The 26,930-nt window shown below is 37.7% G+C and overlaps 1 protein-coding gene and 1 long non-coding RNA gene across 2 annotated transcripts; one reads left to right on the plus strand and one right to left on the minus strand.

The window, feature by feature from the left end:
* Window positions 1-1,834: 1,834 nt before the first annotated feature.
* Window positions 1,835-20,299, minus strand: LOC128264273 (serine/threonine-protein kinase GA29083). Its single transcript, XM_052999683.1, has 6 exons — window positions 20,072-20,299; window positions 4,051-4,696; window positions 2,965-3,991; window positions 2,749-2,894; window positions 2,530-2,679; window positions 1,835-2,462 (listed from the first exon to the last, which is right to left on the minus strand). Exons 2-6 carry the CDS (start codon window positions 4,693-4,695, stop codon window positions 2,184-2,186), a joined length of 2,247 nt encoding a protein of 748 aa, XP_052855643.1. The 5' UTR covers window position 4,696; window positions 20,072-20,299; the 3' UTR covers window positions 1,835-2,183.
* On the plus strand, window positions 18,668-21,581 carry LOC128264282 (uncharacterized). Its single transcript, XR_008268706.1, has 2 exons — window positions 18,668-19,267; window positions 20,497-21,581. It is a non-coding gene; the product is annotated as an uncharacterized LOC128264282 (long non-coding RNA).
* The last annotated feature ends 5,349 nt before the right edge of the window (window positions 21,582-26,930 follow it).

Raw genomic sequence — 26,930 nt, forward strand, 5'->3', positions numbered from 1 at the left:
TTCTTAAAATGCTTAAGACTGTTACACAAAAAAAAAATCGTTTGTGCCAAATAATGGGATCACAACTAAAATTTTAACAAACACAGAAAAGACAAACCAAGAAAGCTCACAATTATTTACTCAATACAATATGGATTTACACAAAAAACCACACATACTACATTTACTTTTTGTTGTAAAATGGAAGTTAATACCTTTATTTAAAATATTAAGCACTTTCATAGCACTAAAACTTGTTTTTAAAAAGCTTAAACAATTTTTCAAGGAGAGCTTCCCTTACACGTTGCTTGCGCTGAAATACCCAATGAATATCATGCTCTCTCTTTCGATGCTATTCTTGAAGAGGACAGATAAAGCAAAACAAAAAGATGAATAAATTCAAAAAAGCTAGAAAATTACAAATAAGAATTGGTACATTTAAAATCAAAATTTGGACTTTGATTTTTTTATTTATGGCCTATGGAACCGACCACTGTGCATAGGTGCTTGCGATGGCGCAGTGTCTCTTGTCTCAGGTTCTGACAGCGATGGTCCTCCAGACTTCAGCAGAGAACCAAGTAGCACCAGGAGGAGCCAAACATTGGCGAGGGAGCTTTATCGTCGTCGCCAAAGACAACCTTCCGCCCCAACGGTGGATGATCGGTCGAGTGGTAGCGGTGCACGCCCGCGCTAATGGAAAGGTTCGGGTGACGGACTTACGGACGCAGGATGAAAAGTAACGGCGAGCCCATCGTGCACTTTGCCCGTGCTGTCCTTTCAGAATTCATTCGAATCCACTCTGTCTCTCGCCCTTCAGCTTAAGCAGAAATTTAGCTTGGTGGTTAAAGTTCTAAATTTTAATTGACGTCACCGCATATTTAAAAAACATAGTTCGTGCATGAAGAGCAGCGGAGAGCAAACATAATATGACATTTCATTTGGGTATGTAATTTTTTGGAGGATCTTGTCAATGCGTGTATGGTAGATTTTGTGGATATAAATTTGTAAGCCATGGTAATTAATGTTAATAACTAATTTAATTTTGGCCAATTTTAAACAACTGTTTTTGTCAGAAATAAAAAGGTTCCTGCTTAACATTGGCCGACGTGAAAGTTTATGATCCTTTCAACCTGCCTCAAGTTTTTTGGCAGTGTAAAGGGTCTAAGGCAGTCCCCTGCTACACGCTAGAATTCTTCTTCGGAGTGGAAATAACTTTGCCTGAATCTTTTTCCTCCTAGTATCTTTTCCCCCTGGGTAAAACCACAGCTATTATAAGGCAACTTACACACAATTTACAGACTATTACCTGGCTGTTGCACTTAGTTTTAAGTAGGGAAAATATTCCTTATATAAAAGAGATAACTGCTAATTGTCCGTTCTAGACAAAAAGTTTTTTTCCCAAGTTTTACTGCCAAAGGTCTAGTCACGGTTTTCCCGAATGTGTTTTTGTCTGTGCTTTTAGTGCACTTTATTCATAAAATTTATTAATCAAATCAGAAACAACAAATAAAAATGGTTAATTTTTTTGTTACATCCCAAACCTTTACTTATCGCAAAAAGTTTTGCAAATGCTTGAGAAAATAGCTAGTGAGGTGTACAATAAATCGAGCGGTAGTTTTTGAAGTTTTAAAAGGCAGTAATTAACAAAAAAATATGTTCAAGAAAGAAATTATTTGCATATAAACGATTCTCAAAATATTTTAAAACTGAAAATATTTTTCTTTGAAAAGAATTTTTGGCTTAAAGTTTCCGTGAGGTTTCTTTTGACATTTAGCAGAGTAGTTATAGATGGATCAAAAACTCCGCGAGAAAATGTTGGAAAGTAAGGATCCTATGTCCAAAACATTTTAATTAAAAAAAAAATAATATTCACCCTTTTTCTTTATTTATTCATTAATAAAAATATGAACTGAAAACATTAGAAGAGCGATACAATAATTTATGTACTTATACATGTACCATATAAATATTTTAAAATAAAATATGATGGAAACCACCGTAAAAGGTGTGAATATTGGAATAGTAGAAATGCTCGTTTTCATTTTCTTCAGTGTTGTTCTATGGTCGTGTTTAGATTGTGGTATCCGCTATACGACTATCATAACGTATTGTCTTAGAGAATAGCGTTCTAAGATACATGATACAAAATTACTTGCGTCTAAAAGGTCAAGGGGAGTATAATAAACACTCCACACGACTACGATTCATCTATTATAATCGTTGCAAACGTTTTCATTTCCCATCGTCCAATAATGATCAAGGATGTCCTCGCTTGTGAACCGAACGTCCGGATCCGACTGAAGCATATTGGCGATTAAATCGCGCACGCCGTCGCCTATATCTGACCAGTAGGGATCGGGAAACTCATAAATTCCCGATATAATAGCGTCAAAGAGAGGTTCCTGTTGGTTGTCAAGCGCCACAAATGGCGGGAACCCGCACAGCAATATATACAAAATGATACCAGCGGCCCAAACGTCGATCTTTTGGGAGCAGAAACGAAAAAAATTTAGCAAACTATTTCCCGTTCAATAGCTATTTATTTCCCACCTTTAAGCCATATCCGACTTCTAACAATATCTCTGGTGCTACATATGTGGGAGTACCACAGACAGCAAATAGAGGTTCGGTTACCTCACACGCCAATCCAAAATCAGCTAGCTTAAGTTCAAGAACGTTTCCATGTTCATCTAATTCAACCTGAAAAAATAAATGATTTTAATTATAATTCGCATCATAGATAATTATTTGTAATTGCAAGTGTCTTACTAGGAGGTTCTCCGGCTTAATATCTCGGTGTACAATGCCCATGGAATGTAGGTAAGACGTGGCGGAGCCCAAATGCCTAATCATAATCCGCGACTGACTTTCTGAAAACCGCGTCACCTGGGTAATTGCATCGAATAGATCGCCACCTAAAATTAATTTAGTTAGAACATACTTTTGCTGGAAAATGCTGTACAAAAATTCTGGCTTTTAACATACCACTAACATACTCCAGAACCAAATACATATTTGTATGTTGGCCCACGTCCATTATTAGTGATATTATATGCGGATGATCTAATTTTTTCATGACTCGAACTTCGGCATCAATGTAGTGCTCCTTGCCCTTACACTTGCTTTTATCTATAATTTTCAGGGCGTAGGGATGGCCCGTTTGGCGATCTTTGATTTTGAGCACAATGGCAAAGTTACCATCGCCAATAATTTCTCCCAGAGTGTAAAGGTCCCGAATATTAGCTGGCAAATCATCGACCTCTACGCCAGTTATTTTTAGTAAGGCCTGCTGCTCATCATCTTTAAGCGCGGGAGCTGCTTTGAACGACTCCGAAACTACCAACGGAGGATACACCTTTTTGCTTTTGACAGGCATCTTGGGCTTTGGTCCCTTGCATGTGGTCCCCGCGGTGCGCAGGGTCTTACGTATGACATTGATAGCACGTTGCTCGTCACCCTCAAGCTTAAAATCCTCCGCTGTGTTAATACGCTCTGTGCCATACGCAAAAAATACGTAATCCGGCCCAAAAAAATCAGCGAGTTGGACTACTGGTGACCCTGAAAGGGTAAATACCTTTCTCACATAACCTGTATCTAGGCGAACCACTTGCGTGATGGCGGTCAGGACGTGATCGAAGCTTGGACTGTTACGCTTGTTTAGCAACAAGCGCATGATGCGTCGTGGCTTAGTGCCATTCCGTATAAGCGTAACGATACGTGGATGAACCACAGTGTCAAGCTCGCTGAATCGGGAGGCAATCAACGGACTTCCATTGGCCGCTCCTCCAGCATAAGCTGCAGCTGACCCATTGCTGGAGAGTGATCCGTTCTTAAGGGGTGAGGAAGGTCGATGAAATTTAGCCAGCCGCTGATTGTTCGAGCGACTAGTGTTGGCCAGCGTCAGATTGGCCAAAGCCTGGGAACTAGTGTTATATTCTACCTTCTTAAAATTCTCGTTATTACAGGAACAAACGTAACTCTGACCGTCCTCCAACTCATCGAAAGTGGTAACCTGCCAAGGCAAAATCATAAAATTCCCTGCGAGCTATGATATTACCGAGCAGTACTCACCTTCTTTCCACACATGCTATAGATGGAGCGAACTGCACCTGGTATCTTCACGTTCTCCTCGAGCAACCGGGTAAGATCTTCGTAGAGACTTTCAAAGGATCGATACCGTTCGTTAGAGACAGGAATTGTTACGCCCGGATAAAAGCGATCACCGTTGCGGTAGAATTTAATCCGATGCGCCTTGCGTGTCGGCGTGCGGCTACTCGAGATGCGCTTCTTAATTTGGGCGATGTTGGGTACAACGGCCAAGCATGTCGTCGAAGCAGAGCCAGTGGCGGCGCCACTTCCAATGATGTTCATTCCAGGCGTGACCGATGTGTTTGAGGAGGCACAACTTAGCGAGCCGTTTGATTTTTCCATTATCTCACTGTCTGTTAGAGAGCCAAGAAAGTTCTTATGGTCATTGAACTCCTTATCGACCTCCGAGATTGAACTCTTAAGGCTATTACGGCTATTGAAGTCTACCTGCCGCTTTTGCTGTGGATTCAGCTGCTCGAAGAAAGTGGTTTCGCCGGCGGCAACTTTGGCCACTCTCTTCTTTGGCGTAAGGTTGGGAGATGATGTTGCAGAAACAGATGCTTGGAGGGAAGAGACCACGGTGGTGGTGCAACGCAGGTTATTCACCTTTACTGTCTGTAATTCCATGCTGGGAGGAATAGAAGAACAAGGGATAAGCAAATATTGTATGCGCGTGTTCATTACAAAATTATTGGTGCTTTTAGCTGAATACCCTTTTTGATTAATTTCTTAATTTTTTTTTTTGTTTCTGTGTTGTTTTTGAAATGGTTTTTCCCTCGAACTAACTGTCAAGCTACGAATTTTACTTGTACTTGCAGTATTGGGTTTTTAATTGAACAGCTAAACGTTTTATTAAAACTGTCAAGAAATATATACAGGGGTGGTCAAATGAAAAATGCTTATAAATTGTGTAAATATTTATGATTATCCCTGTATACTAGCAAGTTTAATAAAAGCGTTTATTGTATTCCTTCGAAAGTATAAATATTCATAATCAGGATAATCAGCAGTGCCGATCGAGAAATACTCAATAACGTCACATCACAGCTAGAAAATAGGTCCTCTCTGTTGATTTCAATACAAATAGAATTGAACTGAAGGCCATCTAATAGTGCCATATTTATTTAACTATTATCTGATAGCTTTCGTTTCTTATTTTGCTTTTATTGATTCTTTTCATTTTTAAATAAAAATAAAATACAACATATATATAAGAACGGGACGGATCGGACGACTATGTTTTAATAAAAAAAAATAACATAATTTTGTTTAAATTTATACGAATATATCTTGCGATGTAGAACTATACTTCAGGTTTAATTTCCAAACAAAAAGATATCCATTTCTCAACAAATTTCAAAATAACTTCTGAAACAACACTGGCTTACAAATTCTAACCAACAAATTCCTCCAGAGATCAATCGTTGATTTTCGGCGCAGTTGGATTAGGTGTAAAAAACGTTTTTCACCTGTTTTCATGCATAATTTGGTTATATATCGAGTTTTGCAGAAACGATTCGGTTCATCGGCAGCGTATTTTAATAAAAATATAAAGTTCTTTATCTTTCATATACAAGTTATAAAGATTGGTGTCCTTACATAGATGCTAGGATTTGGAGTGGCCGGAATTTAAATAAACTTGCGCTGCGTCAGAACTTCGAGAATCTACATGTCAAAAACCAAATCCCTAACATTTATAGTTCGCCGTTCATACGGACGGACAGACAGCCGGACATGGCTAGATCGCCTCGGCTATCCCAGACTATATTTATTTAACATACTTTTTAACAAATACAATAAACTCTACGAGTATACAAATTCTCATGGACTCGATTGTTTTCACTGCCGAATCTTGGTCACTCTGCGTGCGTGCGGCATATTACTGTCGCAGGGCTTATAAAAAATTATAAAAACCCTATTTAGATTTTTTTACTGTACTTCTCGGCATTTAGCTCCCCTACACTGCGTGCGTTCGGTATATTACTCGTTTGGTTTTTTTAGATTAATAAACAAATAAATAATATTAATAAAAATAAATATTTAACAAAAATAAATACAAATAAACGCAATGGCAAACAAGTATATCTAAGAGCTTAAGCACGAACGAGATGTTTGCATGAAAAGTATTAACCGAACGTATCGCTATTTAAAATACGCTAAATTATCTGTGAATCCGTTTGAGCTTGAGTGTCGATTAGAGATTCTAAGTACGCACATTGAAAATGCTTCACTTTTTCAAAACCAAATAGAAGTGAAAGATATAAAAGATGTATATGCGAAAAGTTGGAAGAGAATACCGTATTGACAAACACACTTAGAATTTAAAAATTCTATAAGCTTTTTGAAACTTTCGTTGACAAAGACGACACATTACACGATATTGAACAATTCAATCATTTAATTTTGTGTTTAGCTGGAGACGCTTTAGGAACAGTTAGTGCCTTGCAAGTCACTGCGGAAAATTATCCCAAACTCCTTGCTAGCCCTAAAGTGGTGTACGCTAATGATTGTCTAATTATTTTTTTGACAACATATCGACACTTTTTAATTTGCAAAAAAAATGTTCAGCCTTCAGCTACAGCATGACTCCTTGCTGCCTATTGGGGATGATAGACGCATTACTAATGCTATTTTAATACATCTGGTAAAAAGCATGGTCGATGCATGAACTAAAAGAAAATGGGAAGAACAGTTAGATTATACTTCGCTTTCACTTTGGAGCGAATGTGAGGCGGCCCTTAACAGGCGATACCAACACATGGTAGCGGAAGAGGCTTCCAAGCCCAACACTGTTCAGCAGACCCAATCTAACCCTAAGAAGAATGGAAATAGGAGTCTTTCGTTTGTCGCTGCCAGGAACGACTCTGTTCAATGCGTGTATTGCAACTCAGCTGAACATCAGATTGGAAACTGCGCTTCCTTCGCAGCCCTAACAGTTCAGCAAAGATTCGATTTCGCTAAAAGAGCACCCTTATGAATGAACTGTTTAAGAAATGGTCAAACGGACAAAAATGCAAATCGAGCAGATGTACAGAGTGCAATTCCTCACATCACACGTTGCTACACATATATTCGCCAAACACAAATCTCGCGTTGCCACCCCCTTCTCAGTCCACGCTCATGCAGGAGACTCCATTCACTTCGCATGTTTTGCATGCCACTGCATCGGATCGAGTCATTCTTGGAACTGCTGTTGTGAGCGTTCAAACTAAAAGTGGCGAGTTTGTATAAGCTCGAGCGTTGCTTAACTCTGGTTCACAAATAAATTTTGTGACCGATGAGCTCGCTCAGAGGCTCAAAATTACAAGAGAGGACGTGCCCAAGCCACAAAAAAAATACACACGATTGTGAAGTCGCGAGTAGGGAACAGCCAGTTGTCGTCCGATTTTTGAATCATGAAAAATATTTCTGGTTGTCATCCGGATCAAGCGGTGAATACCAGCGGGTGGAGGGTGCCTGAAAATATTCAGTTGGCAGATCCATTCTTTTTCAAGCCCCAAAAATAAATATGCTTTTCGGCGCTGATACGTTCTTTGAACTTTTATCTATTGGCCAGATAAAGCAGGGGTCTGAACTCCCCATCTTACAAAAGACAGTTCTCGGCTGGATAGTGTCAGGGAGATGTGCATTTGAAAAAAAAGTAAAGACTGAAAAAATTGTACATCTCAGCTGCCAGGAGGAAGCGTTGGAGTCAATTGGCACAACCCTGCAGAAATTTTGGTCTGTGCCGCCCAAGGGTAAAGTCCATACTCCTCGCCCGGCAGACTTTCGGTTTGTTTGCCGTTCAAATCGGACCCAAATACTCTTGGTTCATCATACGAAGTTTCAAAACGTAGATTTTTGTCGCTAGAAAGGAAATTGTCATTGAATTCATGGAGGAATATGTTTCAATGGGCCAATGACAAAATTCCGAATACTACGCACTTTGGCTACAAAGTACTTCAACTAAGTTGAGAGTAGTTTTCGATGCATCGATCCATACTTCCCCGCAGGTAGCGTTGAATGACATCTTGATGGTAAGCCCAACTATCCAAGTGGAGCTGTACTCGACTCTTCTTCGGTTAAGAATGCATAAGTTTGCTCTTGCGACCGACATCAAAAAGATGTATCGCCAAGTGATGGTGGACGAAGCTGACCGAAGCTTTCAGCTCATTGTATGCAGACGTGATCTTGTCGAGTCCCTGAAAATCTTTAAGTTAAACAGTTACATATGGAACTTCGTCAGAACCCTTTTTGGCGATTCGGTCTTTAATGTGGCTAGGAGAGATGGCGCAAGCAACTCATCCCAAAACCGAAAAGATTATTCAGAATGATTTTTATGTTAACAATTTGTTGAATTGCGCCAGGAGCAAGTTTTGAATTGGAAAAGTGGTTTTTAAACTGCCCAGAGTTATCCGCATCTGATAGGGCTGTAATGCCACTTATGGCATAACTGAGACCCTTAGCGTGGTTTGGTTTCCGGTTAACGATTACATTCAATTTCGGTCGGATGACTCTTTCCAGGATCTTCCCGCGACAAAGACAATGATGTTGTTACAGGAACTGTGTGTCGCTGACGCTTCCATGCGAGCGTACGGAGCGTGCATCTACGTTCGTACTCTAACTTCTGAAGGTTTGAAAGTGTCGAAAGTAGCTCTCCTCAAGACGAAAACTTTGCCTCGCCTTGAGCTGTGTGCAGCTCACCTTTTAGCAGATCTCTATTATCGTGTCAGACCATTGCTAAATTTTCCCACTGAGAATGCTTTCCTGTGGACAGACTCCGAGATCACTTTACACTGGATCAAAACCAATCCCTCGTCGTTATCGGTTTTGCAGAAAGGTGTCAAAGTATTTCGCCTAGAGAACTGGATTTCGCTTTTGAGAAAATTGTTGAAGCTATCAAATTTCAATAATTCAGGGACGACATAAGAAAAATTCTGAAAAAAACAGGTAGCAACGAATATTCAAAAGCTAAACCTTTTTAATCAGCAAAATAAATTAGATTGGTGTTCCTCGACATTGCTCCGTGTTGGGGGTCGGTTATTATATGCTCCTTGTCCCGTTGTTGCTGTCTAAAAGCTACAGTTCGTCAGATCCTATGTGTCATATCTGCACGTTACGAATTGTCACGCTGGACCACGAGCTCACGTAAGTCGTCTGCGCTAGAAAATATGATTAGTTAATTCTCAAGAAGTCTGCCAACAAACAGTTCGGTCGTGCATGCGCTGCAGCAGATAGACTTCGAGCTCTCCGCCCGTTCAATATCTGTGGCGTTGATTTTTGTGGTCCCTTCAGCAAGCCACCGTACAAGTCGTACGTGGCCTTGGTCGTCTGTTTTGCGACCAAAGCGGTCCACTCAGAATTAGTGCCTGACCTAACCACTGATGCGTTATTGCTGGCGTTTCAAAAGTTCGTGAGTCGTCGCGGGATTCCGGCCCTGAGTTCCGAGCCCGTCTGGAGAGGTATCGAAATACTCGCAGCAAAAAAGGATGAGAGTTTGGGTTTATACCGCCCTGAGCACCGCACTTCGGCGGACTATGGGAGCCTGGAGTGAAGTCTACAAAGCACCTGTTCCTTCGGACGGTAGGCTAAGACCACTTGACCGCGGAGGAGCTCGGAACTCCTCTCACCAGCGTGGAGGCCGTGCTCAACTTCAGGCCCCTTGCAGCTCTAAGCAACCACCCGAACGATCGGGGCCCCCTCTGGCCCCACCATCAGCGGCGCTCCCGGACCAGATCAGCCTGACCTGCTTGCGACGATGGCGAGGCGTCACAGGCATAGGTTTTGCCAGCAAGGGTCCCGGGAGTCCATCTCCAGCCTCCAGAAGAGGTCCAAGTGGCACCAGTGGGAGCCCAACATCGTCGCGGGAAAGCTTGTTGTCGTCGCCGGACAACCTTCCGCCCCAGCGTGGAGGATAGGCTACGTGGTAACGGTGCACTTAGCGCTATTATTTGAATCTAAACTGAAGTTACTAGTTGTAGGGCGAGAGCAGGAGCCAATAAAGCTTTTCTTCGTTCGCTCTTGCGAAATCGCCCCGTCTCTTGCCACCTTAGCATAATATAGGTTCTAAGAGAAATCGTTGGAATATTAAATTTAGTGATCATTTGAACTCCTTCCAAGCCACCCCTTTTCGTCGTCGATTTTCGCTATTTTTCTGCAAACACAAGTTTCGCGTTTCGTTTTTTAAAACAAAACAGTATTACATTTTCAAGTACAATAAACTAAATGTGGCAAATTTAAAAAAATACAATCATCAAAGATATATTTTTTTTTAATTTTGTAAAAAGATTGATAAAAATAAATGTTTTTTCATTTTTAATTTAAAAAAAGATCAGTTACTATAAACATTTTCATTCCAATTGAAAGTGCAGATGAACGACAATTTATAGTTCTTTCCTTAAATTGCTTTAAAATTATTTATTACATTTATTATTTATTAATTTCCTTAAAAAACTAAAACAATATCAAAGGCGTTTTAAGCCTCATTTTGTTTGTTGTTGTATTCAGCAAAATAATTAATTAAAAGAAAAGATGTCCTATGCTTTACATTTACATTTTTACATTTTCCCACTACTATTATTAACACCGCAGCTGTATATATAATTGTATTATATTATTTCTGTATTTCTGAAAAAATGCAGACAAATAGCATCCTTTTTTTGCCCGCAAAAGAAATATATGGGACCCGTTATGTTATGTGAGCTTATAAGCCCAACCACAATTTTGATCTCCCTTACATATCAGTAACTTTAATTTGACCGTACTTCATATTTCATATAGTCTTTGAAGTTTGTACTAATTAAGCATCAGGAAATGGTTCCAAGTAATAGATTATCAGGGTAAAATGTTTGTGTTTCATATTACATGCATACAATTCAAGCTGCGCGTGCCATGAGAAAAGTAAAGTTTTCGGACCGCAGAAGTTACAGATACATGCATATACATATGTACACGTATTTCTGAAAAAATGCATACATTTGCAAACAAAAATTACAACAATTACATTCCACATATCGGTTACCATAATTTTAATGTATTTTTATTACTTACGCTTACATTACTATACCCTTGCAGAGGGTATTATAATTTCAGTCAGAAATTTGCAACGCAGTGAAGGAGGCATTTCCGACCCTATAAAGTATATATATTCTTGATCAGCATCACTAGGCGAGTCGATCTAGCCATGTCCGTCTGTCCGTCCGTCTGTCCGTCCGTTTCTTCGCAAACTAATCTCTCAGTTTTAAAGCTATTTGCATGAAACTTTCCCAAAAGTTGTCTTTCTATTGCAGGTATTATATAAGTCGGAACGCTTGCTAGAGATGATCTACAATAGTTGCCACCAGACTAGTCCTCTGGTTTTCCAATATGCTGACTATTGTTTATTGAACTCGATCTTCGGACAGATCTTGTGAGTTTGGAGCTGTACGCTGACGCACAGGTTTGAGACGACAATGTATTTGGGCTTAACCTTGGGAGATTAGACGTGTTTTGTGCATAACTCGAACTATTATAGGTTGGTGGTCGTGTTCTGGGTATGGTACCAGTTCGTGAGCTACCAGTTTTTGCTGCAGTTGGATCTTGATTAAGTACCTCCGACCGGGTGCAATGCTGACGGCATAAGAGACATGTCTCAATGTCTTTTAGCCAAGTTAGTGAGCACAATTTGTGAAATTGGTGTCTACAAGGTGTTATATGTTCAGATTCACTGTTGACCTCATTGCAAATAGGACAAAATTTTTTTTATTGGCTGATGTCAAGGCTGCTAAGTTTTCAACGCTAAGCCTTACAGATAAGTCTTGCCCCAATTTTGAATTTTGTTTTTTTTTGTATTTGTATTTTTCTTCTATTTTTTTTTATTTAATAATACAATATTTATATTTTTTTATTGCAAGAATTTATAGCCTTGCTCAAGCTGAACTTTTTTTTATATATGTCAAAATTCTTAATTTTTTTGTTTGTGTGTGTGTAGGACCTATCCTTAAGTAACGTAACCCATTGTATTCTATATTTTATGAGTACATATTATTTTCTTCGTGTATTTGTCGAAAAATTTATTGAAAATTAAGATTGAACTTAATTTTTTGTAAAAGAGGATCATGCGCAAAAAATTTGAGAATGAACGTTTTCAATTTAACAAGATATTTAAAATTATGTTAAGCCATCATATGCGACAGCGATATATTTCGACGGAATCTAATTTTAAATACATTTGTTACTTAAATATTTCACATAGTCTATTTCTGTAGTTTTATTTAATTTATTCTGCCTATTCCAAGTTGCGTAGACTGTATGTAACTTTAGAATCTAATGTAAATGCTTGGTTGGGTACTAGTAAACGGGGGAAAAATATAAAATATATTTTGTTAAAAGCCTTAGCTCCAATTTGGGCGGCAATTCTGTAACGGACCTTTTCTTAATTTCATTCTTTGAAGTACTCAGGTCAAAGGGTGTCAGGCTATGCAAAGGGAAGAGGGAGTGGTTCAGATTTGAAGTATTGTATTGTATTGTATTTTATTGTACGTTTAAGCTTAGAGTTATACATGAGAGTTCAAACGAATTTGGGCATCTTTTGTTTTTTCGAAAAAAACATTTTTAATAGGTGGGAAAACGTTTTTTTTCGGACAATGCTGTTTAAAAGCCGTCGGCATACGTTTTTTGTTAAAAAATCATATTTTTAAGATGTGGGCAAACGATTTTTTTTCATGATAACATATTTTCTAAAGTTTTTACTTTTTCAAAATTCTAAAAGGTGGGAAAATGTGGGCAAACAATTATCTTGCGATTACAAAATAAAAAAGTCAACTTATTGGTTTTCGAAAATTTACGAGCTTCTCATATTTTCTAACCTGCTCAAGAGTTGGACATTTCGCGCACTTCCCTGCAACGGATTTTTACCAAAGACCTCCGTCTAAGACCTCCGTATAAGATTAAGTTGGTTCAGCAGCTTAAGGCGCATGACCGTCCAATGCGTTTTCGGTTCGCGGAATGGAGCGCTTAGTCGAAGGTGACCATTTCTACCGAAAAATCGTGTTTTATGATGAGGCCCATTTCCACCTCGGTTATGTTAATAAGCAAAACTGTCGCATTTGTGGTTCCGAAAATCCACACGTCGTCTTGGAGAAGCCAATGCATCGACATATGGTTTCAGCAGGACGGCGCTAAGTGCCACACAGCCAACGTCACAATCGATCTTTTGCGCGGTACGTTCGAAAATCGCATAACCAGCCGAAACGGCGATGACAACTGGCCACTTCGCAGCTGCGATTTGACCCCGTTGGACTATTTTTTGTGGGGTGCCGTCAAGGATAAGTGTTACGCCAACCACCCAGAGACGATTGACGACCTTAAGCACGAGATTGAAGTCGCCACAAAAACAAATCCTAGGAGCATTGACAAAGCATGCTCATGAGAATGAAGTTTCAATAACAATTCACATGGATTATACAATTTTAAACAAATATTATTAAAACTCTAATAGTAAGTACAGATTTATAAGAAAAACCGAGTTCCCTCCCACAATGCAGTTAAGCTAAGCTTAATTTATTAAAAAAAAACACCAGTACTTAAAATGGGTTATGAGCCAAACTGATCTCAACGAATTCAATGAACACAGAAAAGGAAGTTTTAATATAGTTATTGACGCGCTGTCACAACTGCCAGTCAGGGAAATCAGTGAACTAGATGTTGTTTTACCAGTAATCGATTTATAACTTTTTTTTTAATACTTTTTTCCCCAATATCAATTCACGAACTGTGCCCCGATCGTACGTCTATATCCTATAGCTCCCATAGGAACAATCGTATATAACTTGCAAGAATTGAAGATACTTCGCGCAATAAAAGCAATTCATATGAATATTTCCAAATCGTATTTTTTTTCTGCATACCTTGATCAGGGTAAAACAATGGGGTGAAATCGCTTAAAATTTTATACTTTTCAGGACATTTCGCAAAGTATTAAAACTTCGGCTTGCCGAAGCTAGGTTCCATCCTCGTTTAAGCTTAAATCGCGTTGCTCACATTAAAATGATAAAAAAAAAACCCTTTTTGTGATTAGCTCGAAAAATTAGGTCACGAGTTATGATGTTCACCGCAAACCAACTTTTTTTCAAGGCGCCTCCGAAGATCCACGGTCACCGGCTTTCATTTCTCTGAAAATTATTACTTACATTCTTTAAAAGTTATTATACAACTTTCAACTTTTTTAAGAAAAATAATGAAAAATAAACCGTGAATGATTACGACCTTTACATGTATGTTGACATAGATATAAAGATTTTATTCTGAAAGTTAAGATGAATAAATTTTGTTCAAGTAAATATATTGGGGTACACATCAACATACTTTAGGGTTTACATAAATTTAATATACTGAAGAGTGTAACAAGGTAGGGCGATTAATAAAGAGCACTAACACCAAGCTCTCAAAACAATACGCATGAACATAACTTAAAAAAAATTAGCATCTGGCTAGGTTAGCACAATTATCTCATGTAATTTCGTTAGCAAGTTTAGATAAAAGTTCCCCCCAATCCGACATAGTCCTAGCCGAAAACGTCCCAGTGCTAAACTTTATTAAATCAGCAAATCTTGGCGCGAGAATCATTACAAAAATTAAGACAAAATTTAAAACAAAGAAGAAAACGAGTAATAAAAAAGATGTGAAAATGCGTTAAACGTTTTCTGTTTTTACTTAAACAATAATTTTAATATTTCTACTTAAACAATAAAGGAAGAAAACTTCGTCTAGTTAATGTTTATAGGCATACTCTTGAAGCTATTGCCAAAATTTAATGTTCTTTTAATATTCGATTTACATATATGCGTGTATGTTTAAAAACAATGTCTATGACGTTTTTTAGCTTAGTTATTCGATCGTTCCTACGGGGTAAAAGAATTGACCACGAGAGCGCCAAAACTTTTTGTAGAACAGTTCAAATTGAATTTAACTTTAAAAAAAATTCTGGTTTTTATACCCTTGCAGAGGGTATTATAATTTCAGTCAGAAGTTTGCAACGCAGTGAAGGAGACGTTTCCGACCCTATAAAGTATATATATTCTTGATCAGCATCACTAGTAGAGTCGTTCTACCCATGTCCGTCTGTCCGTCCGTCTGTCCGTCTGTCCGTCTGTCCGTCCGTCTGTCCGTCCGTCTGTCCGTCTGTCCGTCCGTTTATATGCAAACTAGTCTCTCAGTTTTAAAGCTATCTGCATGAAACTTTCCCAAAAGTTGTCTTTCTATTGCAGGTAGTATATAAGTCGGAACGAGCCGGATCGGACGACTATAGCATATAGCTCCCATAGGAACAATCGGAAAAATAAATGAAAAAAAATTATAACTTTGCTGTTTTTTAATTTTTTGTTTAGTTCTTCGACATATAGCAATGTTTAATTATTTCAGAATTATGGTATAAATTTTATCAAAATCGGACGTCTATAGCATATAGCTCCCAAAGAAATAATAAAAATATATAAAATAACTATCTAATAATTGAGCTGCAAATCATCATAGTTTCAATGTTTTTTTTTAGCACATACTCAAGTAAATCATAATTTAAATGTTTTCAAAGTATTTAATTAATGCAATAGCTGCAAGGGTATATGAACTTCGGCTTGCCGAAGTTTGCTTTCCATCTTGTTTTGGTAGTGATTTTGTGGATTTTTTGAATATTAAATTAACTGAATCGCATACAATTATGGATCCACCATTGGGCAGTTGACATAATTTTAAATGATAAGTTAATATATTAGAATGTATGCAAGAAAATAAGCTAATTTACAAAATTGCATGAGATTTTTTAACTTTGTGGGCTCAGATCTCAATATGCCTTCTTATTTGGAAACTTATCGGTGAAACCTGTTACGAGTCTAAAATTTCCCCAAAAATCCCGATGCAGGACCAGCTAAGTGCAACAGTAAACGCTGGACGTTAAATCCTCACGAGGTCGAACGGCAAACAAAACGACTTTGATAAGTTGAAACGCCAAACGACGGTAGGTCTACAAGGCTGAGAGTACAACGTTGAGATCCGACGGTGCTAGGTCGTGCTTATATCGAACTTAAGGAGTCATTGAGTGGAGGCAGAACTCTATTCTACCTGTAAGGCGAACCATCTTGCCGACGAAATTTAGACCGAACTTTGTTCCACCTGCTGGCCGATACATTTTGCCTGGGACGCCGCATTTAGGTGACTAGGGTATAAGGCAGAACGTACTTTTACCTAAGTATATGCTAATTAAATTGACTTCTGAATTTCTATTTTTGTCAACTCGATTTAAGAATCATGTTGATTAGAGGTGTAGGGCGTAAGTTGGAAAGGTCTTGGGCGAGAATGGCCCGAGTTCGAATCCTGCTTGAATGCCTTATTTCAATTTGAAATTTTTTTGCTTTACTTTTTTAGATGATATTTTTAATGACGTATTATAGGTGCTCGGATTTTGAAAAACTGACTTCATAGTAAATAATGCTTGCTATTTTTGAAGGTTAAGTTCAATGAAATTTTTAACTTTGTTTGCAGAATTTGTTATTATTAAATCAGGATGCCATCACCGTTTTATAATATTTTCTTTTTTGTCGAATATTCTGCGGCATAAATAAACTTATATTTTACTTCTTTCTTTTTTTTATAAGTTTTTGTTTTTTTTTTACTATTATTTGTTTTTTTTTAATTTAATATTAGAAATTTATTTTTATTTAACCAGAAACATAAATATAAAAAAAAACATAAAACACACATACATACAAAATTAACAAAAAAAAATATAACAAAAACAAACATAAAATTAAAAAACATCAAAATATAAACAAATAAAAATAAAACAAAAAAAAAACCATTAAAATTAAAAACAAAACAAAAAAACCAAACAAAAAACATAAAAATAAAAACAAATGAAAAAAACATAAAATTTAAAAAATTTAAGGGAACACAAAAAAAAAACAAAAATCCAAATTTAAAATAAAACAAAAAAATGTATAAAAGCAATTAAAAAATCAAAGAGACAAACAAAATAAAAAAAAAAACATTTATATGAAAATTTTTTTGAAAAAACTTGTCTAATGCCAGTTTTAAACCCACGCCGTTTTGCTTAATAAACGTCACCATCAAAAATCCACGGTGAAACTTCAATCAGATGTTTGCAACGCAGTGAAGGAGACATCTCCGACCCTATAAAGTATATATATTCTTGATCAGCATCACTAGGGGAGTCGATCTAGCAATGTCCGTCTGTCCGTCTATCCGTCCGTCTGTCCGTCCGTTTCTACGCAAACTAGTCTCTCAGTTTTAAAGCTATCTGCATGAAACTAGTTCGACTATTCTAGTGATGCTGATCAAGAATTATAGGGTCGGAAATGTCTCCTTCACGTCGTTGCAAACTTCTGACTGAAATTATAATATCCTCTGCAAGGGTATAAAAACAGTGGAGTCAATTGCATAAATCAATTAGCACGCTCGGGTAATACATACAAATCGTTTCTACATATACAGTAAAATCACAGCTTACTTAAACCAAACACCATCCAAAACTTAAACGACCTATAAAATCTAAACCGAACCGGCTCACTTTGGGATAAATTCTCGCTTTTTTGGCATAAAAGCTAATTCTCGAGGTTTCTATATAAAAAAAGCAATACTATTTAATTTTAATATCAATAAATATAAAAAAAAATTTTACGCGCTACGTACTATTATTTTTCATAATCGCTAGAATAATTAATGGCCTCATAGTAAAAGAGGCGCCTTTTTTACTCCACTATTTTTGACGACGTACAAAGTTTTCCAAAATTAATAAAATATACAAAATATGGAAAACCTTGACGTTGGTTGTGTGTTTTAACACTAGCTAAATTTTGTCGTAACTGTTTGTTTTTTCTAATTATTACTGGTTTGGTATTTATACATTTTAGCCGAAAATTAACAAAAGTTAATTTTGATCTGTTAAGTTTTAGGTTAGAATCCACGCGAATCAACGCAAGGTTTTAATGTAAATGTATTGACAAAATAGGAAAGAATCATGTGCTATTGTTCCATTTTAACCCATAAAAAAAACAATTAAAAGCTATTTACTTGTTTATTTACTCAGCGTTGCTGGACGTCTGGACAAGCACGCACAACAATATCCTCTTAAAAGAGTTGTAGCGACCATTCACTCAGGCACCCGCTGATTCAAAAACAGCTGATCGGCCTACTAGAAGTAAACAAACCTTAATAGAAGCATATAACACAAAATTCAATTTTACTGCCAAACAAAATGGATATTAACGCAAAACTTAATACAATTTGGACATTCGCAAGTGGAAAGTTTTTCCTCTGCTAATGATTTATCCGATGATGTTGGCCTATAATCCATCCATTAATTTCTGCTGGATTTTCACAAAAATATGAGTGCTTTCCGCGCCAATTGTAGGTAGTCCAGCTTTTTGCCCCGCAGGTCAAATGAAAGCCAATACCTTCCTATTTTTCCATGTTATAGAGTTGGCATTTGGTATTTTAATTACCGAATTAATTGCCAAAATGCATCTCCAAAAAATCACAAAATAGCCAATCAAAAATAATCTAAATACTTAAAAAATACTGAGTCACAACGGAATGTACAGCATACTACTCGCAACAGCGAGTATATATATATAACACCTGTTTTTTATTTTCACTTTTGATGAACCTGCAAAAAGTTCTGCTGCCAAGTTTTAAATATTTTTTTATTAATTTCAATCAATTTTTTATTGATCATGTATCTTTAAATTAAAAAAATATTATATTCAAACATCAAAAAATTTCATGAACCATACCATGGATGAGTTCAGCTCGCCTGTATACTAGCTGAATGCGTCTTATAATGCATTGAATCCCGCAAATATTATGACAAATGATGGGGCTATAAAGAACATAATTGATTATAGGCTTATGACACCACATTGCTGGCCTCATTCATTCCTAATTTTAATTTTTTTTAACTATACGATTTTAGGTAAGTGCGAGCAGGAAAAAGGTATGACGATTCCAATGAATGAAGAAAATTGACAGAACCCGATACCCGATAGTAAAAAATACTAGACTGAGTTGGGTAAAAAAATGCCATTTGATAAAATACCACCAGGGCCGATATATCACTGGACAAACTTGCATTTAAAAGTAAAATTTTGCTCATTCATTGGAGTTGACGAAAAAACGGATGGAAAAGCGAGACTTAAGTGTATACGAACTATTTTTTTACCATTTAAAGGTAACAACTGAAAACCGTTAAACGGTCAAATGAGCGGGATAAACAAAATATAATAAACAAAACAACAAAGTTTGAATACTATACAAATAACAAGAAAGAAAGCAAACTTCGGCAAGCCGAAGTTCATATACCCTTGCAGCTATTGCAAGAATTAAATACTTTTGAAAACATTAAAATTATGATTTACTTACGTATATGTTGAAAAACATTGAAGCTATGATAATATGCAGCTCAATTATTAGATAGTTATTTTATACATTTGTATTTTTTCTATGGGAGCTATATGATATAGTCGCCTAGTGATGCTGATCAAGAATATATATACTTTATAGGGTCGGAAATGTCTCCTTCATTGCGGTTCAAACTTCTAACTGAAATTATAATACCCTCCGCAAGGGTATAAAAATGTTGCTAGCAACGATTATGCGGTTATATTAATATCAGGTTTCTACCAACTTGTTTCGCTCTAATATTTATATGTACATGTTAAAAAATCTTGCGTATCAAAAGCTTTTAGATAAGTTATATGATCGTGGTTTTTATTTATTTTTTGGAATCTGAGTAGCGAATTTAAATGAGTAGTTTATTGGGTCAACACGGCAGTTTTTATACACTCATCCAAGTTAATAAATGGTTCCCTGTTTTTGTTGTCTGCTTATTTGTTCTATCTCCAGCAGCTGCGGGTACTATATTCGAAAACTTAAAGTAAGGCAGTCAGAGGGCCGCGGATGAAAGCTGAAGCACGAATATTTATAAATTGCAAGTTACTGGCAAAATCAAATAGAAAGCCGTCATCGTTCATACCCTGTTTTTGCACATTCATATGTATGAATTTGGGCTACTTCCGTGCACCACGCTGCTTGCGCCACTTTCAGATCACAAATTATTGGCAAACCACGGGTTCAAAACGGGAAATTGGCAAACAGCGTTCCATTAAGCAAATTTAAGTTTTTTAGTTAAAATGGTTTGCGACATTTTGCAATGAAGCAAACAAACTTTTAGTAAAATTTGAAACTGTCGATTCTGTGTGACCACCTATCGCTTACATTTGTTTCCAAGCACTTATAAAAAAAGGTGCGTCAAGCTATCGTCGGTGATTTAGTGGCGATAATGGAATTGTGGAAATTAAAACTGGTTGAATAGCCTTGCATAGGGTAGTATAATTTGGTAAAGCCTAATACTCAGATGGACTAACAGTTTCACTAGCAAAAAAACTTTACTCTTTCTAGTGAGATCGAAGTTTTCCGAGTTGAAATCGGAAGGTGGATGTGCTCTGTGGAAACCGGAGTTTCACTTTTTTCAAAAATCACAACGGTTTTTCAAGGATGGACTGCGTGGAATGAGGGTCGCATAAGCTAGTCCGTTGAAGTCCGTAAATTTTAACGGCGGACTAACTGGGAAATTTTGGAACGCCAAAACCCTATGGACCATCCCTTCAAAGGATGGTGGAAGGTGGATGGATCTCTGTGGAAATAGCCTATAAATCAGCTTTTGTTGTTGTTTAGCGAGCGGATGGTGCCTGCATACCCTACCGACGATTGATTTTAAGGAGAGCGGGTAGAAACAAAAACATCTGCTGGCTTTTGTTTTGTATACACTTTTTAGGGCACTTGTTTTGAATGTTATGTTTAGTGATCTTTGGTTGAGTGATTTGGTTAGTGATTTGGAGTGTAATTTTAGTTGTCTTTAACAATTTTAACTGTCTTTAAAAAATTCGTTATAATCCAAGATAATGGTACAATTAAAATTATTATCATTTAAAAAAATATTTAAACAAAATATGAGGATGTTTGCATTTGTTCCATTTACCTTCACAAAAATATAAAAAAGTATTTCATTATTTATTTCTTGCATTGCCAAAAATCAGCATCCCTCATAGAAATAGCAAAGGAAAAAGACAACAAGTTACACTGCCAATCATAAAAACAGATATCAACCATAGATCATTAAACAAAACATTCAAAACAAGTGCTCCAAGAAGTGTAAACAAAACAAAAGCCAAGCAGCTGTTTTTGTTTCTGCCCGCTCCCCTAAAAAACAATCGTAGGTAGGTAGGGTATGCAAGCAACATCTGCTCGCAAAACAACAACAAAAGCTGATTTTGTTTGAAGTTTTCTCAACCACTCAAGAGCAGTCGGTGTTTAAAGTGGCACGACTGCGATATGCCCTGTTCCCATCTCAGCAGACTGATTTCTATTAATTCGAAAACATACATGTATGCAAAACATTTTACTGCTACCACTGATAGGAACTTGTAAACAAAAATAAGATGCATGTTGAAATATTACAAAATATATTATAACATAACGGAGAAGGAGTATTTTCTTGATCTGCCACTTCGGTTGCGCAGTAAGTCCCGATCGCGCCAAGAGCCAAACTCAAACTGACCACCGCTTAAAATACCAGAGCTCATCTTCTTGCAACTTCTTGCTCTCCGGTTCTCTCTCTCTCTCTCTCTCTCTCTCTCTCTCTCTCTTGGGCGACCGGGCCTCACTCGACGACTACGCCTCTCTTTAAGAGTTTTGGCAATACCGTCGCGCCACGAGTAGAGCAGGAGGGATCTCACTCTCTCAACGAGATGGAATTCCTAGAATCCGTGATTTACCAGGAACCAATGTCTTACCAGGAACCAGCTACGTATACTTAGCTACAACCAAATCTGACCGCCAAATAACTTTTGCGTTCATCGAATTCAAACACTTCTGAGAACTTCCACACGGCCTTTTTGACCTGCACACATCCTAATGCATGCGTGATCATGACCCAATAAGCTTTACAACAACTATTCCTTTCAATTATTTATTGACAACAGCTTCCAATCTAAATCATTCACATATTTCATAAACATACAACCGATAACAGCGTTATATATATCTCAACAACATTCATTTTCACAATTTATCTTTATTTTCAATTGGACACCAACTCGTCCTCCTGACTCCCGCCACGTATCCACGCAGGATCATGGTGCAGTCTCACACAATTGTGCTCGCATCCTCATAGGATTTACACATACGCTCCCGCCAAGCATCCCCACAGGATCATGGTGCAGCCGTATATGCCCCCGCCACGCATTCACACAGGATCGTGGTGCAGTCTCACACAATTGTTCTCGCCAAGCATCCTCATAGTATTTACACATACGCTCCCGCCAAGCATCCCCACAGGATCATGGTGCAGCCGTATATACATATATTAGCCTGATTCCATTGGCGCATTAAAACGCATTTAGCCTAATGCGCATTTATTTACACAGGGAATCCCATAAGGCTAAATGCCGCATTAAAAATAAATGCGATTATTAAATGCGATTAAAAACCATTCGCCACGAACGTTTTTAGAAAAAAAAAAACCGAAAAATACCAATATTTAACGATTTTTTGTTTGTGCCACCACTACAATAGCTGTTTTCTATATGAAGGTTGGCGCAATTTTAGATGTTTTTTGAATATAAAATCTATTTTTTATAAATATGACTGAAACCTAGAGCGCACGCTGGAAATTCTGCTCACAGTACCACAATGCATTACTGCTGGATCTCTGGCAGGAAATAACTCCCACATAAACGGGGATCCTTGCCTTTATTAGAAACTGAGGTGGTCTCCATTGCAAACCCGTCATAACAAAGCAATCAGCTTCTCTTCCTTGTCGTCCAAGTTGGAAAATGCCTCGGTCGCATTATGGATGTCCTGCTGATTATTACAGAGTTTAGTAAACTCACTCATGTTCATTAATTTTAATTAATTTCTTTTGGATTTGCCAAAATTCAAAAGTAAACAAACCCAGATCAGCTGTTCGTGCCACTCACATGTCGGAGTATCATTAGCTAAATGCAGGCACAATCAGGCACATTTAAAAAGTCCACTAATGCGGCAATGGAATCAGGCTATAACTTATCTTTCCAAAAATCTTGCCTCTTCGGAGCTAATTATTTTCATCAATCGTACTATCAAATTCTTCATCTATTTCTGCAAGTATTTGTGTATCCGGTAAAGACCGTAAATGTTCGTGTGCATATTTATGCTGCCGTGTACTAGTTTTTAAATGGCACCTTAAATATTGGATCTAGCTTCGTTTGATTTCTCTCTTCATTTTTAATCAAAAGATAGTCACCAACCCGGTGCTTTACAATCTTTGCTTTGTTTTCATCAAATCTCTTTTTATCGTAATAAGCGTTCCGATCAATTTTTTTTTTTGGCTTGCGCTCTAATTATGTCCCTATCTATTACCTCCTCTTCTTCTGCCGATCATTATTTCCAAAGTACTTACTTTGGTGACTCGTACTATTAATAACTAACTGGACTTTTTATAGCGCATCTTGCCAGAGGCGCTGGCTTGTTTCGACCGCAGTAAGCGTAATTTTAAGCGTACTCATTACGCGATAGTTTGGATAGTTTGCATGTAATGCAATTTTCTACAAAACCCCTAACAAATTTTGACATGTGGGCAAACCTATAGTGCGCATAAACTTTATCTAATATCTTCTCCAAACCCAAGTGCATCACACCTTCGTGTACGTCGTTTATTACAGCCCATCTGTAAGCTCTGAATATTACGGACAGACAACGTGTTCTTTCGTTGCGTTGGATTTGGGATTGCAACAAGATTTATCCCCATTGCTCATCTCGATTTTCAGCCAGCTGAACCCCAAAGCCAATTACATTTTAGCCATAAATATCGAGTGCATGCATTTATGTACCTTTTCTCAACTCATAAGTTTTTACTAAATCTTCTTCTAATTCGTCATTACGTAGCTATTCGATAATTTCAGAAACTTCTGGATCTCGCTGTTGCTCGGCGAGTAGCCAGTTGTCGGAGACCTCAGTTAAATTTATGAGCTTCTCGACTACATTTTCTAATTGGGAATCTTTTTCGACGGATAGAGGATTCCGAGACAGAAAATCGGCATGAGCCACTCCTTCCCCTTTCCTATACTCAATGCGAAACTGAAAAGCCTGCAAGTACCCCAACCACAGGTGTACCCAAGGCGTCAATGTTGTCTTGGAACGGCTCGCCCTCAATGAATCGCAGTCCGTAAAAATCACAATTCGAGTCCCTGCTTATAATGCCTGAAATTTTTAATACGTTCAACACTGCAAGAGTTTCTAACTCGTATTAATGGTATTTGGACTCGACTGGAGTTGTGCATTTACTATAATACTAGATTACATACGGCTTTTTATCTATTCGGTGCATCAAAATGGAACCCTAACCAACCATACTTGCATTTGTATGCAACTGGAGAGGGTGTTTGGGATCGAAGATGGTTAATACTGGAGAACTAGTCAAAATTTCTATTAGTTTCTGTCTTAGTTGTTCATGTTCGTTTTTCAATTTTCCATATTCTTGCATTTTTGAGAAGTTAGTAAAAATATTGGTTCTAACAACTCTGAAAATTTTGGCACAAACTACCGGAAGTAGGAAGCCAATCCTATGAACTGCCTTAACTGCGGTACCGTCTGAGGAGGTGGTAGTTCCACAAGTGCTTTTATTTTGCGACCATTTGGTCGTATTTCTGCCGCACTAACTTCATACCCTAGGTAATTTATTTTCTGTGTGAGGAATGTACACTTGTTTATGTTAAATGAAAAACCGGCTTAAGATTTAAGGACTTCATCTAATCTTTCCATTGCCTGATCTTTCGTTTCTGCAACTATCAAAACGTCGTCAATGTAAACAATAACATAGGTATGGGCTGATAGTTAACTATTAATTATTGCACGTTGAAACACCGGTGGCGCGTTTTTTAACCCAAATGGCATGGCGAGAAATACATAACGTGATAACGTATTTGTGTTTAGTTCCCTGTAGTCTACGCATAAACGATCTGAACGGTTCTTCTTCTTGACCACCATTATCGGACTAGCAAAAGGGGAACTACTAGGGCGTATAACTTTTGCGTATTTCCCTAACATTAGCCTTTTCTTTTTCATATGGGTCCATATGGGCGACGCTGAACAGTCTTATGGGCCGTATGCTGAGCAGCGCTGTTGTTACTCGTGTGTGTGGAATGTCCACTATATTTGATTTTGAATATTTTCCTAATATTTCACTTAATTTTTCAATAACAATATTTCAACAAAAAGTTCCTTTATATTAACATTACAAATTATCTGTTCTATGCTCCACACCGGTTCGTTTCCGATGCCCCTTAAACCTGACGCTTGCCTTGTAACTTCGCTGCTACATTTTCCTTTACAAGAGAACATTCAGCGACTGAATCAAAACAAAATATAATTGACTCACCAAATTGTTTCAAAATTCCCTTTGGTTTTATGGCCACCATGTTCACTCTTTTGTTAAGCTCGACTTCCTTGAGATTATGGCGATTCCGTGGGCATTCCAAAGCATAGTGCCTAAACTCCCCACATTTGAAGCAGGTCCTGTTGTTGACTGCGCGTTGTTGTTGTCCTAGAGTTGAGGTGGTCCGGTGTCTCTCGTCCGTTCGCCTTTTTTGACATTCTTATGGCCAGTGATGACACTTCACTAAAGATGGCAGCTTCAGTTTCTTCCTTTCGACTTCGTTTCCAAATTATTCGTTGCGTTTTATATAAGCATACGCCTTTAATTGTTGCTGCAGATCGTTCCGGGTTTTAACAGCGCCCGTAAACATTGACTTTAAAAGGCGAGCATCCAAGTTTGAAAGGTGCGTCAAAACGATGAATTCGGTGATTTGAATTTGGACATAAGCGACGTCACCAGGAGACTTCCATTTTCGGGTAAATTCACTGCTGGTTTTGGACGCCCATTAAAGATGTTCATAAATGTCGCTGCCGCGGTCTCGATACCAACAAATCTTTGCACAAACAAACATGCCGCTGAAACAAATTTGCGCCAACCACTGAGAAGCACTTCCTTGCATAGCTCTGCTGTGTGCCATGACAAGAGCACTGCCTTGTAATATGTTTTCAGCAAACATTAATGCAACTGTATTGCACCACGCACTTGCATCCGCCCGCACTATCAGGGACATATTTCGGCAATGATATGGAATTCGTTTTAACTTCCTTAATGGCTCTCGCGGTGTGTTCATTGATTTCACAAGTTCCAACAAGGCACGATTTTGAGCTTCTAATGCAGCTATAACACTTTCATTGTTAATACGCACGTATTCTAAGGGTGCCAAGTTTAAAAAGCAGCAAAAGACCAAATATTCCAGATGCGTCGAAATGAAATAAACGTACACATGAGAATCCCAGTCGGAAAAAACATGCTTCCAGGATGTGTTCTTTTACGCTTCCTTTGCATGCGAAAAACACATTCCAGATCCCTGAAAGCTCCCTTTCCTTTTTGTTCGAGACGGGACAAGAAGCAATCCTTCTTTTAGAACCGATCTAAGAACGAATCTTAATACGTTCCATTGGAAGGTAGTTCCAACTTCGGAAACGCTCGGCTTTCCCTTCCAGTTCTACAGCGCACTGTTAGAATGAAATTAGAAACGTTCCTCGGGGACCTTCCTGGATAGCTTCCAAATCAAGCATTGGGTTACACATCTTAAGAATGAATATTGATCCCTTCCTCAAGAACACATTTAGAATGATTCCAAAACATGCCTTCTAATAGTCTTATCCAAGAATGCAAATACTATCGTTCCCAAAAAAGCTATTGGGAACCTTTCGATTTTTAGATTTTAATTTTTGTTTATTAAATTTTTTATATAAAT

The sequence above is a fragment of the Drosophila gunungcola genome, unplaced genomic scaffold, assembly GCF_025200985.1.
Source record: "Drosophila gunungcola strain Sukarami unplaced genomic scaffold, Dgunungcola_SK_2 000063F, whole genome shotgun sequence".
Lineage (NCBI taxonomy): Eukaryota > Metazoa > Arthropoda > Insecta > Diptera > Drosophilidae > Drosophila > Drosophila gunungcola.

Bases quoted from the DNA above. Each gene is read 5' to 3' on its own strand.
- LOC128264273 (XM_052999683.1), bottom strand. From the start codon at position 4,695: ATGGAATTACAGACAGTAAAGGTGAATAACCTGCGTTGCACCACCACC. The intron at 2,895-2,964 runs GTATGTTAAAAG...AATTAATTTTAG, and splicing joins GGTTCTGGAGTATGTTAGTG to GTGGCGATCTATTCGATGCA. The intron at 2,680-2,748 runs GTAAGACACTTG...TTATTTTTTCAG, and splicing joins TTAAGCCGGAGAACCTCCTA to GTTGAATTAGATGAACATGG.